This window comes from Gracilinanus agilis, chromosome 3, assembly GCF_016433145.1.
Source record: "Gracilinanus agilis isolate LMUSP501 chromosome 3, AgileGrace, whole genome shotgun sequence".
In the NCBI taxonomy this organism is placed as follows: Eukaryota; Metazoa; Chordata; class Mammalia; order Didelphimorphia; family Didelphidae; genus Gracilinanus; species Gracilinanus agilis.
Genome location: NC_058132.1, coordinates 43,736,640 through 43,755,799, shown reverse-complemented (window position 1 = coordinate 43,755,799; position 19,160 = coordinate 43,736,640). Strand labels below are relative to the sequence as shown.

General features: G+C 41.0%; 1 protein-coding gene across 1 annotated transcript in view; it reads left to right on the top strand.

Moving 5' to 3' along the window:
- Positions 1–5,410: 5,410 nt before the first annotated feature.
- The window catches only part of LOC123240953 (solute carrier family 2, facilitated glucose transporter member 5-like), a 58,998-nt gene continuing 45,248 nt past the window's right edge, over positions 5,411–19,160 (top strand). The window contains exons 1-7 of the mRNA XM_044668664.1: positions 5,411–5,437; positions 5,916–6,032; positions 7,170–7,330; positions 8,804–8,928; positions 13,965–14,117; positions 16,227–16,352; positions 16,635–16,666. Of these exons, the coding sequence (XP_044524599.1) occupies positions 5,411–5,437; positions 5,916–6,032; positions 7,170–7,330; positions 8,804–8,928; positions 13,965–14,117; positions 16,227–16,352; positions 16,635–16,666 (741 nt within the window). The remainder of the gene's footprint in view (positions 5,438–5,915; positions 6,033–7,169; positions 7,331–8,803; positions 8,929–13,964; positions 14,118–16,226; positions 16,353–16,634; positions 16,667–19,160) is intronic.

Sequence of the window (19,160 nt, the reverse complement as noted above, 5' to 3'; positions counted from 1 at the left end):
ATTTCAGAACCAGATCTCTTGACCCTAAGCTCATGTTCCCTCTACTCTGCCATAATGATATGCTTAAGTACTCCCCTCGGATATAATACTGAAAGGGTTGAGATGGGGACACTCCAGAGACCCTCAGTAATTACTGGGAAAGGCCAATGGTTTAGAGCAAACAGGTACAGAGGAAAAGGTAGCACACAAAAAGGTGAGGTGCTCAATCTAGGGTCAAAAGAAGCCCCAAGTGTGAAACCAGGGCAGAGTAGGCAAATAACCTCCCCTTTGTTTTGTCTCCCCCCTGTGAGGATCATAATTGGTCCCACCCCCTAAAAAATGCTGCAAGATTCAAATGAGATAATAGACACTAAGTTGACCAAATTTGAAGGCATTTGATGAATATCAGCTATTATTAGTGACTTTGGACCTTGGTTTCCTCATCTGAAAACTGTGCTCTACCTGTTGTACCCTCCTCATTAGGCTGTTGAGTTAATTCTACATGAAGCATTTTGCAAATTTTAAAGGACTGTAAGAATGCCCCTAACTATTAACCTTTCCTGGCCTCAGTTTCCTCATCTGTGAAATAGGAGCACTGGACTAGATGGTTTCTAAGGCTCCTTTGAGCTCTAACTCTGTGACTCAATTCAGTAGCTTTTGATACACTGTTCACCACATGCTTGGCCCTGGGCCAGGTGCTGAGACTCAGGGCCACTGAATCCCCAGGTCTGGCCCCCCCTTTGCTGCCTGATAAAAGGGTTCATACTGACCCTGTTCTCATTTTCAATGCTGCTCCACAGTTCCAACAGCCTTACCTTTCCTGGGCCAGCTCAAGGGGCAGAGCTCCTGGGGAGGCAAGACAGGAATCCATGGGGTGGCTTTGGAGATAAAAATACAAACAAAGCCATGAAATGGTCTACTGCTTCAAAGAATCTGGGAAATCATTAGATGAAGGGAAGGTGGAGGCCCCCTTTGTCCCTGCCCTTAGAGTGCCAAGTCCTCTCTGGGTCTGGAATGGCGGGACCTGTTTGCCACACCCCTGGGCACAGGATCAGGGGAGCAGGGATTAGAGATCTAGAACTGGGAGAGACCTAAGAAAGCATTTAGTCTTCTCCCCTCCCCATTTCAAGGATGAATCAACTGAGGCCCCAGGAAGGTGCAGGGACTTGTCCAAGGTCACATAGCTGAGCCCTGTCAGAGATTAGAACTATACCTTGATCTTCTAATTCTCAGCACCAGGACCAATGTGCTGTTTGTTCTCTTCCTGTCTCAATGCCCATCTACTTTTGCTCCCCTTGTCTGTTCTCTTATCTCATATGAACAAGAACTACTTTACTCCACCTGACTCCAAGCTCTCCCTAGACAAGTTTTCATTGTATTCTTGACCAGACTGGCCTCCCAACTCCAAGTCTGTCTTCATTCTGATCTATCCCACACACAACCACTAATCCTAAAATCAGGTCTAACCTTCCCAGTGTTGTTTAGTCATTTCAGTCATGCCTTACTCTTTATGACCCCATTTTGGGTTTTTGTGGCAGATATACTAGAAGGGTTTGCCATTTCCTTCTCCAGCTCATTCAATAGATGAGGAAACTGAAGCCAACAGGGTAAAGTGACTTGCCCAAGGCCACACAGCTAATAAGTGTCTGAGGCTGGATTTGAACTCAGGGAAATGTGTCTTCCTGACTCCAGACCTGTCCACTGAGCCAGCTAGTTGCTATCTTCTACTTAAAAGATTCTGATGACTCCCTGTTACTCCTAAGATCAACTATAAACTCCTCTTCTGGGCATTTAAAACTCAATAACTTGGACCCATCTTACCTCCTTAACATCTATATTACCCATTACTTCTCTCCATACCCCATATTGTCCAGCAAAATTGATCTTAAAGTCCTTCACACATACATATGCACACAATTCCATCTCCCACCTCCCACTCTTTGCATTGGCTGTGTTAATCTCTTTGTCTGGCACTCCATTCTTTACCCCTTCCTGGGGTATATGGAATTTTCCAGGAAGACTTGGACCACTGGTGGGAGGGCTTGCCAAACCCTTTCCAGGGCTGCTCATCCACCTCTGGTGTCCACCTCTCACCTCGCTCTCACCTGTGGCTCCAAGAAGCTGGATGTCTGGAAATTGTCCCAGCAGAAGCGCTAAAACCAGGATGAAGGTAACTGACAGTGACTCAGAGGGGCGTCTTCCCCAAATATGTGAAGATCTCTTAGTGGAATGGAATGATGAGAACAATTTGTTCCAGTGGCCACAAAGGTGCCAGAAGGAGCTGCTGGGGGGAGCCTAGACTCCAGGCAGACACTGAAGATGGCAAACTTATCCAGCGCATCCTTGGCCATTGCCAGTCATCCTAAATCTGATCTTGCCATCAGACTTGGACAACTCTGGAAGGGAGAGTAAGGCTGATGACTTTATGCAACTCTACCTCACTTCAATCCAATTCACACACAAGTCAAGATATCACCCCACGGTGTCATCGATCCTCTTCTAAATGAAGGAACAACAATAATTTGATTACCCATCCAAGTGCTGGAAGATGCTTTCTCTCTTTAGGAAAACCCCTGCCCCATGCCCATTACTGCTTCCTTCAGGATCAAGACCAGGGTTCATTTGCATTTCTAGCACAAAGCTCCCTTTGTGACCTCTTGCTCCTCCTAGAACTTCAAGGGGCTCCCAAGAGGGGGCCCAATGCCCCAGGACAGAGAATGATTGAATTTTGCTAGTTTTGAACTCCTGGCCGTGCATGTGATCATGTGAGTGCACATACATACACCAAACACAGCACCACATCCCCCAAGTATACACAAACATGGAAGCACACATGCCACATACTCATACCCCAAACAACCCACATAGATGCACACATGTCATAATATGCACATATATACAACATGTACCTACATGCATATGTACACACACTACAATATAATTAAGCACACATGTCACACAAAACACATTTACACACCACATCTCACACACACACACACACACACACACACACACACTATGGAGACTTTTCTTATCACAACTGCAGCTCCCTCCCTCCCCTCTATGGGACCTCCCTAAACTCCTTTCTTTTTATTTTGTTTCTACTCTGTAATAACACTAGCTAATATTTATGTAGCACTTTAAAGTTTCCAAAGCACTTTGCAAATATAATCTCATTTGAGCCTCATAACCACCCTAGGAGGTAGGTGTTATGAGGAAACTGAGGCAGACAGAAGTTAAGAAACTAGTCCAGAATCATACAGATACTAAGTTTCTGTGTATACTTACATGGATATGTTGTCTCTTGTGGAATGTAAACTCCTTGAGGATAAGGATCATTTCCTTTTTGTCTTCGTCTCCCCATCACCTAGCACAGAGCACTAGCACATAGTAGGAAATTAATAAATGTTTATTGGTTCTCCTTAGATCTAGTGAGATCATTCATTCATTCAACAAGCCTTTATGATACACCAGCTATGTGTCAGGCACTGTGCTTGGCGACTGCCCTCCCCTTACAACTCTCCATTTGGAGAAGCTAGGGGGCTCATTGGTTAGATCCCAGGGACAGGAGATTCTGAGTCTAAATCTGGCCTCAGACACTTCCTAGCTGTGTGACCCTGGGCAAGTCACTTAACCCTCTGCTACTCCTTGCCTATCCCTTGCCACTCTTCTGTCTTAGAACTGATAATGATACAGAAGGTAAGAGTTTAAAACAATAACAACTGAAAATATTGCACTTTGAATTTTTTCACACAATTCACGTATTGTCTCACTTGAGACAAAAATTTTGTAAAGTATCTTATAATATCCTTTTTGCTGATGGAGAAATCGAGACTGAGGAAAAGTGAGTGGTCTAAAATTGTCTCACTAATGTCTCCATGTCTCCAAATCAATACCAAAGTTCTTCAGAAAGTTCTTAAGAATGTCCTCATGCCAATTCTTCTAACCTCCCCATCCATGATTACTTGCTTCATTCAAATTCCCCATAAAACAGTCATTTAGGAAAATGTGTGTTTAGCATCTGGGCTACATGGCCATCCCATTAGAGGTGCGATCTCTGCAGCAAAGTTTGGAATGCTTGCCAGCCCAGCTTGAGAAATGGCCTCAGTGTCTTGCCAGTTGATCTTCAGAATATTTCTAAGACAATCCAAATGGAAGTGACTCAGTTTTCTGGCATGACACTGGTAGACTATCCAGGTTTCATTGGCATACAACAATGAAACCAGCATGGTGGCTCTCCAGACATTCACTTTGGTAGGCAATCTAATACCTCTTCTCTCACACACTTTCTTTCAGATCCCCCCTAACACTGAGCTAACTCTGGTAATGATTGTATCAACCTCATTATCTATGAGGTCATTCCTAGGCTGTCCAGGGAAGACCAGCACCTCTGGTGTTCTTTGAACTATGGCATCCTTGATGTGATGGCTTGTTGAGCCCTTTTCAGGGTTGTTTATCTTCTTTTGGTGTCTACCTCTCACCCAACTCTCACCTGTAGATCCTAGAAGGAGTAGCATTTGATCTCTTTAAGACACTGCCCCAATGGAAGAATTGTTCAGACAAAGAGTATGCACAGTTTTATGGCCTTTTGGGCAGAGTTTCAAATTGTTCTCCATAAAGGGTGAATCAGTTCACAACTCCACCAACAATGCATTAGTGTCCCTGTTTTCCCACTTCCCCTCCAACATTTGCCTTTTCCCTTTTCTGTCAAGTTAGCCTGAGAGGTATGAGGTACTACTTCAGAGTTCTTTTAATTTGCACTTCTCTAATTACATTATTTGAAGTTAGAGCATTTTGGTGATTTTTTGATAACTTTGATTTCTTAAGACTGCCTATTCATATTTTATGACCATTTATCAACTGGGGAATGTCTCTAATTTTTATTAATTTGGCTCAGGGTCTTACCTTAGACTAACGAATTCCTCTGTCATTGAAAATTGCCAAAAATGGGGATCCAGTTTCTCTGTCAGCTAAGTGACAACTATAACTTTAGAAATCCTTAAAGGGAGTCTTCCATGAAATACACAATACAGAACCCTTCAATAGGATTGTTGGGGCTTCTTCTCTAGAGGGCAATATAGAAAGAAGAACCAAGAGACTTGGTTTGAATCATGACCCCTACAACTACTAGTGGGATCAGACCACAGAGTTGCTTCCCTCTGAGCCTTAGTTTCCTCTTTGATAGAAGGAAAATAACTATGAAGTGTTGCCACACATCCTTTGTGAGGTAGTTGTCAGGAAAGAGAGTTGTGAATCTCAAAACAACTCTTAAAATCTTAGAGCTGGAACTAGAAGGTAATTTCCTTTAGTCCAAGACCTTCATTTTACAGATGAGGAAACTGAGGCCCAAGGAAATGAAGTGATTTGCCTAAGCTCAAACTGTAAGGACTATAGGATCATAGATTTAGCCCTGGGAGGGACCTTGGATGCCATGAAGTTCAACCCTCTCATTTTACAGGTAAGGAAACTCATGCCTACAGAGGCTAAGTAACTTCAACATCAGAATCAGAATCTTAACTAAAGTCCTCTGACTGCACATCCTATGCCTTTTTTGCCATACCACTCAATCTAAAGAAAAACTAACAACAGCATTGTTTATCCATTTTCTTTTTTTCTTTTTTTGTTAAGTTTCAGGAGTCTTTGTGCTCAAGTTTTAAATCTAAGGATATTAATTCTAAACAGAGATGAACTTCTTAGCCTTAGGCCAGTGCTTGGCACGGTGACTGGCACAGAAAAGGTGCTTATTTATCTATCAATTGATTGATTAGCCTAATTGAATTTGGAAATTTAGAAGGAACTAATGGGACCTTTGTCATGCTCTCAGGATCTTGGGATTCCCATAAGCCTTTCTCCAAGGCTAGACCCATTGGCAGCAATTACTCTCAGATGCACCAGTGACTTTTTTAACTTCCAATACCTGTTCTCTTAACTCTAAGACACTGTCTGTCCCACAGAGGTTAACCCTGGTCCTGGGGCTGGTGATGCTGGTGGTTGCATTTGGATCATCTTTCCAGTATGGGTACAATGTTGCTGTTATTAACTCTCCAGCAGAGGTAGGTGGTACTGGCCAGGGAAATGGAAAGAGTCATTTTTCACTGAACAAACATTTCCTAAGCATTTTTTCCGTATAAGACTTACCACTATGGGGAGATACAAAATATAAAGGGTGAGGGGAGGGTTCCCTGCTCTCAAAGCTCCTGTCATCTGCATGACATCTTCGAGAATCTCTCTTCATGTGACTGAAGGTTCACCATGTGGAAGAGGGATTCGACTGGCTCACTTTGGCCCCAGAAGGCAAACAAGGAGCAGTGGAAGTTGTAGTTGTAGGGAGACAGATTTGGGCCCCATGAAAAGAAAGCCTTCCTAACAGTTGAAGCCATCCCAAAGTGAGATGGGCTGCCTCTGGGGTGACTGGGTTCCTCTCCACTGGAAGTCCTTCAAGCAAAAGCTAGAAAACCACTTGTTGGGTTTGTTGCAAAGGGCATTCCCATTGAGGTCTGGGTTGGACTAGGTCCCTTCCAGCTCTAACCTCCTGTCAGTCTGTGATCTAGTCAAGAGAATGTGGACAGGCTGAGGAAGAAGGACGAAGCAGCCTTTCCTCAGGTCCAGGGCTCTCCATATATATATTTGGTCCTCACTAGAGATACTTGTATTGACTGATGATCCTGGTGACAGCTGCCTGACCTTTTCTACAATCACATTGGCAAGATCAGGTTAAAACATCAGTTATCCTTGAAGGAAATTATGTTCCATCCCTGCTTTCCCTCTACTCAGTCTTGCTGATGTTTGTGTCTGAGCATTAGAGAGGGATGGGATGAATGGGGTGCTTAATAGCTTCAATTATTTTTCTTGCTGGCCCAACCCAGAACCCCAGAGTTGGAAGGCATCTCAGTAGCCATTAATTTCATGGAACGATCATTTCCTCTGCCCCATCTCCAGCAAGTGATCATCCGTGCTCTCCTTGAAGACCCCCAGTGACAGAGAGCCCTGTCCCTGGTCAGCAATTCCACATTTGGACAGCTCCTACCATAAGATTTTCCTCACTTGAGACTGTTTTCTACCCATAACTCTTAGCTCTTTCCTCTAAGTTTCAACAGAACTAGTCCAGTCCTTCTTCCATATGACCTCTCCCTGCTGTAAATTTTCTCTTTTCAAGGTAAAGCCAAGTTCTTTTTTTTGTATGTTTCTAGATCATGAAAAACTTTTACAACCAAACCTACTATAATAAGACTTCGGAATATCTAAACAATACATTCTTGACCCTGCTGTGGTCTCTCACTGTGTCCATGTTTCCTCTAGGAGGCTTAATTGGGTCACTCATGGTTGCCTCAATGATAAATAAATGTGGCAGGTAAGTCAGAGTTCTCCACCCTTGGGAATCCATTAACAGACCTTGGCAGAACTTTGAACATTTAGGATTAAACTTCAGCCTATGTTCCTGAACACGGTGACAGGACTCGGAGTCAGAAACACGTGAGTTCAAATTCCACTCAATGACCATAGACAAATCATTTAGCCTCAGTTTTCTTCTCTGTCAAATGGGAATAATATTAATAATTAGTATTTATATAGTACCTATTATGTGCTAGGCACTGTGCTAAGCACTTTATAGGTAAAATCTCATTTGGTTTTATAGCAACCCTAGGGTATAGGTGCTATTGCTACCTCCATTTTTACAGATAAAGAAGCTAAAGCAAATAACAACTTGCCAAGGGTCATACAGCTAGTAAGTGTCTAAGCAAATTTAAACTTGAGTCTTCCTGATTCCAGACCTAGTTCATTGTTGTACCTACCTGCCTCTCAACAATAATAGCATCCTTGGGGTCATCTGGGTGGCTCAATGGATTGAGAACCAAGTCTAGAGATGGGAAGTCCTGCATTCAAATCTGACCTCAGACACTTCCTAGCTGTGTGACCCTGGGCAAGTCACTTAATCCCCATTGTCTAGTCCTTACCATTCTTCTGTCATGGAACCAATACAAAGTATTGATTCTAAGAGGAAATGTAGGGGTTTAAAATAATAATAACATCCTTGCTATCAAACCGAAATGGGATAAAATATGTAAAGTGTTTTGTAAACCTTAATGTCATATATGTGTGTGTGTATATATGTATATATATATACATGTATATATATAAACATTTCAGCAAATATTAAATTAAGAATAAGCAGTATTTGGGGCTATATGGGAACTTAGAGAACAGAATCACGGAATCTAGGAGCTGGAGTGGACCTCCCAAAACATTCTGTACATGAACAAGAATTCACCACATCATTAATAATAGCTAGCATTTATATAGTGCTTTAAGGTATGCAAAGGACTTTACAAATGTAATCTCATTTGATCCTCACAACAAATCTGGAAAGTAGGTGCTATTATTATCCCTTTATATAGATGTAGAAGGAAAACAGATTTAGTGACTAGCCCAAGGTCACACAACCAATAAATGTCTGAGGCTGGATTTGAACTCAGGTCATCTTCACTCCATGTCCAGCCCTATACCCAATACACCTAACCATTAATTATCCAGCTTTCCCCTCAAAGACTTCTAATGAGGTCATAGATTTAGGGCAGCTGGGCCTTTAGAGGCCATAGAATTCAACCCTCTTGTTTTATAGACAATGGAAGCTGAGGCTCAGGAATGTTCAATGACTCTCCCCTGGTCATATAATTTGTAAGTGTTTGAGGCAAGATTTGAACTCAGGTCTTCCTGATTCCAGGATTCAAATGTTCTACAGTCACCCTGCTCTCTAGATGCTTCGACAATTGCTGCATGCCTCTCTTCTCAAAGGAAGGGAATTAATTATTTTTTTCCTCTGTAGAAAGGGAGCCCTGATGATCAGCAACATTTTTTCCATCGTCCCTGCAACTTTGATAGGATACAGCAAAATGTTAAACTCCTTTGTGATCATCATCTTTGCCCGGATCTTGGTAGGAATATGCGCAGGTAAACATGAGGATGGTGCATTGTTATAACTAGAGTTACTGGGAAGGCAATAATAATAGATATTCACTAAGTACTTCAAAGTTTATCAAGTGTTTCCCAAACATCAGCTCATTTGAGCCTTAGTGAACTAACAACTACAGTTATTGTTGTTTCCATTTCACAGCTGAATAAACTGAGGCTCCAAGGTATTGTGATAACTTGCCCTAGGTTACCCAGGTAGTAAGAATCAAAGGCAGGATTTGAACTCAAGTCTTCCTGACTTTGGGTGGGTGCAGCACTCCAGCCTCTATGACACAAGGAGCCTTGGGCATTGTTCTGGAGAGAACGCATAGCTATGTTTTATATCTATTATCTTTTTATGATAGAGATGGTTGGCTTACTCTGCTCTTCCTACAGGTATCATGGCATGATGGACAGGGAGCGCTGGGTCTGGAATCAGAGGGCCTGAGTTTGAATCCCAACTCTGATGATTTATGTGGGTTTATTTCTGTATTCCTGCAACTTTGCAGGAATTATTTCCACTAGCTTTTTAGTTGATTTTCTAGGATTCTCTAAGTATACTATATCATCTGCAAAGAGTGATAGTTTAGTTTCCTCATTCAATAAGCCTTTTTTTTAAGCCCTTACCTTCTGTCTTAGAGTCCAAGGCAGAAGGGTGGTAAGGGCTAGGCAATGGGGGTGAAGTGACTTGCCTAGAATCACACAGCTAGAAAGTGTCTGAGGCCAGATTTGAACCCAGGACCTCCTGTCTCTAGGTCTGGCTCTCAATCCACTGAGCTACCCAGCTGCCCCCTTCAACAAGCCTTTATGATACACCTTCTATGTGTCAGGCACTGTGCTTGGTGACTGCCCTCCCCTTACAACTCTCCATCTAGAGCAGCTAGGGGGCTCATTAGTTAGAACCCAGAGACAGGAGATGCTGCATCCAAATCTGGCCTCAGACACTTCCTAGCTATGTGACCCTGGGCAAGTCACTTCACTCCCATTGCCTAGCCCTTTCCACTCTTCTGCCTTGGAATCAATACACAGTATTGACTCTAAAACAGAAGTAAGAGTTTTAAAAAATAGGGGGACAGGTTAGTTGTGTTTATTTATTTGAAGGGCTATAAAGAGAAAGGAGGATTAAAAAAAAAGAGGAAGAAGGATTGAATTTTTTCTTTTTGGCAAGTGAATGAATTAGTCAACAAGCATTTCTTAAGTGCCTACAGTATTTGGGTCAGGTCCTGTGTTAAGGTTTGGCCTCAGAGAGCTGAACTGGGCATACTGACTGGCAGTTGCTGAGAGGTTAATGGAGAGCTAATGGAGGCTCTGTGTAAGGAACTACCTAAGAATTAGATCCACCCCAGATTGGAAAGTGCTGATCAAAGAACATAGAGATTCTTTTCTGGAATTATCATTCTGTCCATTAGTTATGTTTTATTACATCCTAACTTAGCATTAGACATGAAGTATACTCCTGAAAAGGGAATAAAGACATATTTGGAGACCCAGTTATCCTCCCCTTGACCAGCCACAGTCATTTCAGAGTTGTGTTTATAACATGGCCAAAATAGGACACCAGTACAAAAAGCAATCATAGTTAAGAATGCTCATCCTCTCCCTCCCTCCCTCCCTCCCTCTCTCTCTCTCTCTCTCTCTTCCCTCCCTTACTCTTTTTTCTCTCTTCTTCCCTCTCCCTCCTCTTTCCCTCCCACCCCCTCCTATATACACTAGCACATACACACAAAAAATGTTAGTCAAATAAATCTTCAAGACCTGAGATTTATACATCCACTAAGAAGAAAAAGAGGCTTAGTGGATAGATATCCAGGCCTGGAGACAAGAGGTCCTGAATTCAAATATGACCTCAGAAGAGGAGGAGATGGAGGAGATGGAAGAAATGGAGGAGGAGGGGGAAGAGGAGGAAGAGGAGGAGGAGAATAATTTTATCATTATTAGGGCAGTTAAAAGTAATATTCAGGGGGCAGATGGGTAGCCCAGTGGATTGAGAGCCAGGCCTAGAGACAGGAAGTCCTGGGTTCAAATCTGGTCTCAGACACTTCCTAGCTGTGTGATGCTGGGCAAGTCACTTAACCCCCATTGCCTAGCCCTTACCACTCTTCTGCCTTGGAATCAATAAATAGTATTGATTCCAAGGCAGAAGGTAAGGCTTAAAAACAAGGTAATATACAAAGACAGAAGGCAAGCATGTGAATTGAGTATAATGGGCTGATATCTAAAAAATTTGAGAAATGAAAAAGAAAAAGGCACTGGGAGAAGGGTTATGGGAGAGGTAGAATTAGGTAAATTATCTCACATAAAAGAGACGCATAAAAGCTTTTACACTGGAGGAGGAGCTTGAGTAAATGGGGAGGGGAGTGTTAGAATCTTATTCTCATTGGAATTGGCTCAAAGGGGGAAGAATATACACACTCGGTTGAATATAGAAATCTATCTTACCCTACAGGAAAGTAGGAGGGGAAGGGGATAAGAGAAGGGTCAGAGTCAATAGAAGGAAAGTCAAATTGAGGAAGGTGGTGGTCAGAAGCAAAATGCTTTTGAGTTAAGACAGGGTGAAAGGAGAGAGAGTAGAAAAATGAAAATAGGATGGAGAGACAGAATATGGACACAATAGTCATAATAGTGAAAAAAATTGCAAGTTTCTCTAAAGCATAGAGAATTAAGTCAAGTGTATAAGAATACAAGTCATTCCCCACTTGATAAATAATCAAAGGATATTGAAAGGGAGGAATTTAGGTAAAATGTGAAGGGCCTGAGTGATGGATACAGAAGTATGCTGGATGCAGAAAACAGAATGTGTAAGAGGGAAGCTTGGAATTCTCAGGGAGGGTTCTGAGGTGCTGAACTGGCAGGTGAGGAGAGTGAGGAGGTTGTAGAGTACACAGCTTCTGAACTTGGCTCTCTCCTGATCCAGTGTGAGGTCTACCAAAATTGCTTACTTTGGTTCCTGCCATTCCTGATTGATCCCAGACATCTCACTGACATCTATTGAACTCCCAAGAAGAAACTACCAGTGAAATTGACCAAGACTTCTTAGTTACTTCAGTGGGTTCAGCCTACAAACTGTGGTAATTAGGCCATTTCTGTCATCATCCTCCTGATCCAGCAATTAGCTCTGACCTTACTTCAAAGACTATTTGGATGGGCTCAGACTAGGTAGTTAGACAGGAAAGTTGGGAATTAGATAGAGAGAAAGTCAGTATAGATCCAACTCTGTTGGATAATAAAAAAGATCCTTTGGATCAGTGGGATCTGGGACAGATAGATATTGATTAGTTTAGAGAATTCCCTAGCCCTCCATCCTTACCCCATCATAACTATCAATGACAATAAACTTGTTGCTGAGATCTAGAGGTCAGATTGCATTCCTTAGAGTCTAAGGTCTGAGAGTAGCCATCTTGCTCTCTATCTCTGGGAGGAGTCATCGCCAACAGAATTAAGGTTCATTAATGTCATTTACTGGTCAAATTACAATCTTACAATATAAACAGGCTGTTTGCAGATGAAGTAATCAAAGCTATCTATAATCTCTATAAGCTCTAAGTCACTATTAATTACAGAAATGAAAATTAAAATATCTCTAAGGTACCACCTCATACCTCTCATATTAGCTATAATGCCAGAAAAAGGAGAATTACAAAAGTTGAAGGAGATATCTGGGAAAATTGAGACACTAATGCACTTTGAGGGGATTTGTGAACTAACTCAACCATTCTGGAGACCAATTTGGAACTATACCTAAAAGACTATAAAACCATACATACCCTTTGACCTAGCAAAACTTTACTATGTCTGTATCCCAAAGAAATATAAAGCTAAAACAAAAATTACCTTTAAGTACAAAAATATTGATAGCAGCTCTTTTTGTGTGGCAAAGAATAGAAAATTGAGGGGAGGTTCATCAATTGGGGAATGGCTAAGTAAGTTGTGGTATATGATTGTAATATAATGCTATTGTGCTCTAAGAAATGGTAAGCAAGATGATTTCTAAAAAACCTGGGAAGATTTATGTGAACTGATGGAGATTGAAGTGAGCAGAACCAGGAACACATTATACATAGTAACAACATTGTTTGATGAGCAAGTGTGAATGATTTGGCTATTCTCAACAATACAATGGTCCAAGACAACTACTCATTGATGAAAAATGTCATCTGCTTCCAGAAAAAGAACTGATGGAGTCTGAATCTAGACCAAAATAAACTACATCTCACTTTCTTTGTTTTTTTTTTCAAGTTTTCTTCCACAAAAGGACTAACGTGGGAAAATGTTTTACATGATTGCCCATGTAAAATTTATATCAGATTGGTTCCTGTCTCGGCAAGGGAGAGAGGGAGAGGAAAAAGGGGAGAAAAAATTCAGGACCCCCCCAAATTTTTAAAGAATATTGAAATTTATTTTTATATGTAATTGGAGAAAAAATAAAGTATATTGTTAAAAAGATAATCAAGTACAAAAGACTTAGTAAGTTCCAAAGCATTCATGATGAAGGATGCTCACCTCCAGAGAAAGAGTTGATGTTGTCAGAGTGCAAATTGAGATATTTTTTTGTGCCAATGTGAGAATTTGTTTTGTTTGACTAGACATATTTGCTATAGATTTGTTCTTGTTTCTTTTTTCAAGTAGGAAGAGAAAAGGTGATATGGAGAGAAGGTAACCTTTGCTTTGCTAAAAAATAAAATGTAATTACTTTTTTAAAAAGGGTAATCTCTAAGTTCCATTTAGGTTAGAATGTAAACAAAAAATCCATTCATCTTTGCTTCAGCTATGATGCCATTCTTGAGTCAATGACCTTTGCCCATGGGATTCCCTAACCAGCTATTCCTTCTTTCCAGCCATGTCAAATCTAAGGGAAGATCTTCATTAAATATGCATATATTAACCAATTTCTTATATCCTCTTCTCTTAACACTTTTGGAAAACATGGAGGCTGGGCTTATGTAAATGTTGAGATGGGAGAAATGTTCATGGATAAGTATTACTCCCCCCAACAAGACTATTATATCTTAATTTGATTTTAATTTTATTCATATCAGGTATGACATACAAAGTGGTTCCCTTGTACTTGGAAGAGTTGGTCCCCAAAAATCTGAGAGGGGCTGTCAGTTTTGTCAACCAGCTGTTCATCACAATTGGGATCTTTGTAGCCCAGATCTTTGGATTTCGGTGTATCTTAGCAACAGAAGAGGGTAAGACTGATATGTTCAGCTGTTATTGGTTAAGAAATTAATCATTCTCTCACCAGGCATTGAGGAGAGGCAGCATAGAGTCTAGAAGGAGTGCTGGATTTGGAATTGATCAATCAACCAGGAAACATATATTAAGCATTTAATATATGTTAGGCATTATTCAAAGTGCTGCTTATACAATGACAAGAATGAGTCATTCTCTGACTTCAAGGGCTTTATATTCTGTCACGGAAGACACTGTATACAGAAGTAAATATAGGACATATACAAAATCGATTCAAGATAATTTTAGAAGGAGAGTACTGGCAGTTGAGAAGCTAGTCTCCTACAGAGGAGAAAGTCTTGAAGGAAACAAGACTATGAGATGGAGGTGAGGCAAGAGGTATTCCTAAGCAAAGACACAAATTCAGAATATGGGATGTAATGTGTAAGGAATACCAAGTAGGCTAGTTTGGCTGAACTACAGAGTAAAGAAAATGGAGAATTTCAGTCAGAAAGGTAGCTTGGGGGAAGTAGAAATGGACTGAAAGGAATCAAATAACTTTAGTTCAAACTTCAATTCTGTCACTTAGCACAGCCAATCCTCAGCTTTTGTGGGGATAACATTCCAAGCACAAAAGTAAAAAATGGGAATGTTGATACATTTAATTCATGAGAAATAGGAGGTTGGGTTCCTACAACCGTCAAAAACTGTGATCTTGTGAAAGACACTTTTCTATATGTAGTTATTTATAATAAAACATTAATTCTGATGATATGCACTTTTCCTAACACAGTAACCATGAAATAACCCATAATACACAATACAGAAAATAAAATAGGCAACATAAAAAACATTTTTTCTCCCTAGTAATTCCTAGAATTCTGTGATCTTTTGTGCTAATGATTCAGTTTTTAAAAACACATGAAATATTTCAGACGATGTTCACATTTTATAACATGTATAATCTGTACTATTATAAATACTGTACATCAAGAAAAATTCTTAAAACTAAAGCATTTTAACCTGAATCTTAGCTTCTACTGTACCAAAAGGAAGCGTGAGAACATGGTGCTCTATTCTATACTATATAACCTCTTTATCCTGGCCATCCTTTGAAAACCAAGGGAGAGACTTCTGGGGCTTTAGTCACTACTGTCAGAATATGAAGATACTGGCCTTGAAGAACCTCTGACCTACATAGATGATAGATGGCATTAAAGACCACAATGGATAGATGAGCTTGAAGTGCTTCCCTCCTTTTGTAGGTATAAGGAAATGGAATTGTCAATTTATAAACACTGTGAGAAGGGAATAGGTTTTTTAATTTAATCAATTAGGGATTTGGACTTCACCTCCATTTATTTTAAATTTGAGTCAGTCAGCAACCACAAAATTGATCCCACAGGCACTACCCCCCCTGGGTGGTGCCAGGCTAATTGAGGAACTGTGATTGGTTCCTGGGGGGTGTAGGAGATCTTGTGGGTATAGTGAGGACTTATAAGATGAGACCCAGCAGGAAGTTGGGGGGAGAGTGGGGGGAAGGCTTGCAGATTTGTTGTTTTCTGAGGCTGAGATTCGGAGACAGACACTGATTGTTAGGATCTGGATTATTAGGGTAGGAAATTCTTCGCCTCCTTTCCATATTTCCCTCTTATTTTCTTTTTCTTATTAATAAATCTAGCTATTAACAGTCTTGTGACTTAAGAGTTAATTACAATTTTGGTGACCACCCATTGTAACCATTACAATACCAATATTACAACCGATAGTGGTTGCAGACATTCCAACACCAAATTTATCTAATATCTTTATTTTCTCACTAAGCTACATCATTGACTTGGGCTTAGAGCTCAAAAGACTTGAACTATGCTTTGAGGACATAACTGAGACACAAATCTTGAGTTTTAAAGGCAAAAAATGAAAATGAGGTTACTAACAAAATAATACAAAAGCTTAAAGTTACAGAAGTTAAACACCAGAATATTGGGGAAAGACTATACCTGTGTGAGATTAGGTAAATCATTTCCCTCTCTGGGCTTGAGTTTCTTATCTGTAAAGTGAGGCAGTTGGACTCATTGTCCCTGAGGTTCCTTTTGGTTCTAACTTTGCCCCCATGATCCTGGTAGAATGGCCGATTCTCTTCGGGCTGACTGGGATCCTCGAAGTAATAGAGCTGATCCTGCTGCCTTTCTTCCCAGAAAGTCCCCGGTACACCCTGATTCAAAGGGGAGATGAAGAAGGAGCCCGAATAGGTAAGGCTTCTCTGGATATGTCAAGAGTTCAGGATGCTTTGGGACTGAGAAATTTTGGATGCTGAGATTCTTTCCAGCTGTCACCCTCAGGGCTAAAATTGGTCTTCTGAAAGTCAAGAGGACAGTTAGTGGTTATGGGAAGAATCACTTTCATTAAAGGTCTCAGATATAGAGTTTTCTATTTTGGTGGGAGGTTAGTTTTAGTACTTATTCTCCGGATGGAGGGAGAAGGTAGGACTTCATGGGTTTCAGGGTTATCTGGGTGCCCTGGCTGTGCACTAGAGGCTGAGCTTCTAGACATGGCTGTGATATCAGTCAGTCTTGTTCCTCATACCTAAATTATGGATTTCTGAGCTCAGCCTAGTTTCTATTTGGGGAAGAAATTGCACAGAAGGACCCGGGGCAGGGGACAGCCCGACATAGTAGATAGAGTATAGAATTTAAAACCAGGAAGAACTGAATTCAAATTCTTCCTCATATACTTCCTGCTCTGTGTCCCTTGCCAAGTCCCTTAACCAACCTCTGCCTCAATTTTCTCATCTCTCAAATGAGAGAGTTGGGCAAAATGGCCTCTGTGTCAAAATGATATGCTTTTTATTTGGGAAAGAGATTGCCTAGGTGGGTAGAAGTGGACTTGGTATTATGGCTAGATTGCTAGACTTGGAATCAAGATGACCTGAGTAAGAATTCCACCTCTGAGATTTCCTAACTTTGTGTCCTAGACCAAATCACTTAACCACTCTGCCTCAGTTTTCTCTTCTACAAAATGAAGATGATGACAATAACTCTTGTCTGCCAAATTACTGTGAAGGTCAAATAAATGAAAAATGATTTATTAAGTGCTTTAGACTATTCCAAGAAGTGTGCTAAGCAAGGGAGATACACATAAAAGAGAGAGACAGACCCTTCTCTCAACGAGCTAACATTCTAGTGTTAGAGAGTGATCTATGGATCCTTTCAATGTCTATTTTGCCCTCTTATTGAAAAACATCAGGGCAGTTTTCTTGGATAATTTCTTGTAGTATGGTGTCCAAATTTCTATTAATTTCTGATTTTTCAGGAAGATCAATGATTCTCAAATTGTCTCTTCTAGACCTGTTTTCTTGATCTGTCATTTTCTTAGTGAGATATTTCACATTTCCTTCTATTTTGTCATTCTTTTGACTTTGTTTATTAGTTCTTGCTGTCTTGCAAGATCATTGGCTTCTATTTGTCCAATTCTGGTCTTTAGAGACTGGTTTTCCTTTTCGATTTGGTCTATCCTGTTTTTCAAAGTTTCCTGCTGTTTAATTTGGGTCTCCAATTTGCTTATCATTTTGTTTGATTTGGGGGAATCTTTCTCTAATTGGGAATTTCTGTCTTTTAACCTATTAATTTCCTTTTGAGCTATTTCCCACTTTTCTTGCCAAATCTCTTCCATCTTTCTCATGATCTCAGATTTGAACTCTTCAAGAGCTTGTGACCAATTTTCATTTTTTAGGGAAGATTTGGATGTGTTTCCTTCTTTGTCTTCTTCTGTTGTCTGCTCTGTTGTCTGGATTTTTCCTGTGTAAAAGTTATCAAGTATTAATGCTTTCCTCTTGTTTTTTCTCTTGGTTAGTTCTTGGGCATTGCTTGCCATTATTATGTTGGTTTTTCCTTCTCAGTCAGAAGTCTGGGTGAGGTGGGCAGGCAGCCTCTCTGTGAATAGAGCTGTGGAGCAGTTTTTGCCTGAGTCACTGCAGCGCCACCCCTCTCAACTTTATCCTCGTGCCTAAGGTCTGTACTCTTTAGCCTCCTGGAGTCTCAAGTCTAGCTGTTCTCAAGGTCAAGCCTCTTGGTGGTCCCCTTGCTTACTCCTCTGCGTGAGGCTCCTTTATGAGTCTAAGCTTCCTTACACTGCTTCCACAGACTGTCACCCCTCCACTCTAGGTCCGCACTCAAAGTCTGTGTTCTTTAGCCTCTTGGGGTCTTAAGTCTTGCTGCTCTCAGGAGCAAGCCCCTAGTGACCCCAGTTAGTTGCTAAGAACTTAGTGACTTAGTGAAAGCCCCACTCTTGCTCTAACTCTTGTGTGCTGGCTTTGGGACTGTAGGGGGGAGGGCAGATCAATTAGCTCATGTTTTAGTGAGAGCTATTTCACCCCCTTATAGCATGGAAATGACCAAATCCCATGTACTTTTCAATGCTGTGCCCTATTGTGGGGTCCCTTTGTTCATCTGGATTTGGGTTTTGGTGTCCTTTTGAGGTATCATGTATGGGTTGGTTAGGAGAATTAAGAGTCCTGCCTCTACTCTGCAACCATCTTAACCCAGAAGTCCCCAAGGAGCTCACATTCTAAAAAGGTGAATCAACTATAGGGCAAATGGAAAGACTCTGTGGCTTTTAGGGTCTGGCAGCAGTGTGGATGGCAAGTGCCAGAGCTTCTTGTGTTGCAGGACAGATGCTAGGAGTCACATCATGGAGTGATATAAGTAGCTATGAGCATTATGTAAATATGAACTGCTCTCATTATTTAATCATCATCATGACAAAAGGGAAGAAAAGGGGCCTAGTGATATTCCTAACCTTAACTGTTTTGGCCAGTTCTAGGACCATTCTTATGCTTTCTCCTTTCGTTGAGATTTTTAAAAATTAATAATATTTTTAAACTGGATAAATTTCCCCTTATATCTCTGACTTGGTCTCTCCCAGACAATCATTCCATATAACAAAAATTGTTTTCAAAAGAAAAAGAGTGGGGCAGCTAGGTGGCTCTGTGGAGAGAGGGGGGAGAGAGAGAGAGAGAGAGAGAGAGAGAGAGAGAGAGAGAGAGAGAGAAGGAGAGAAGG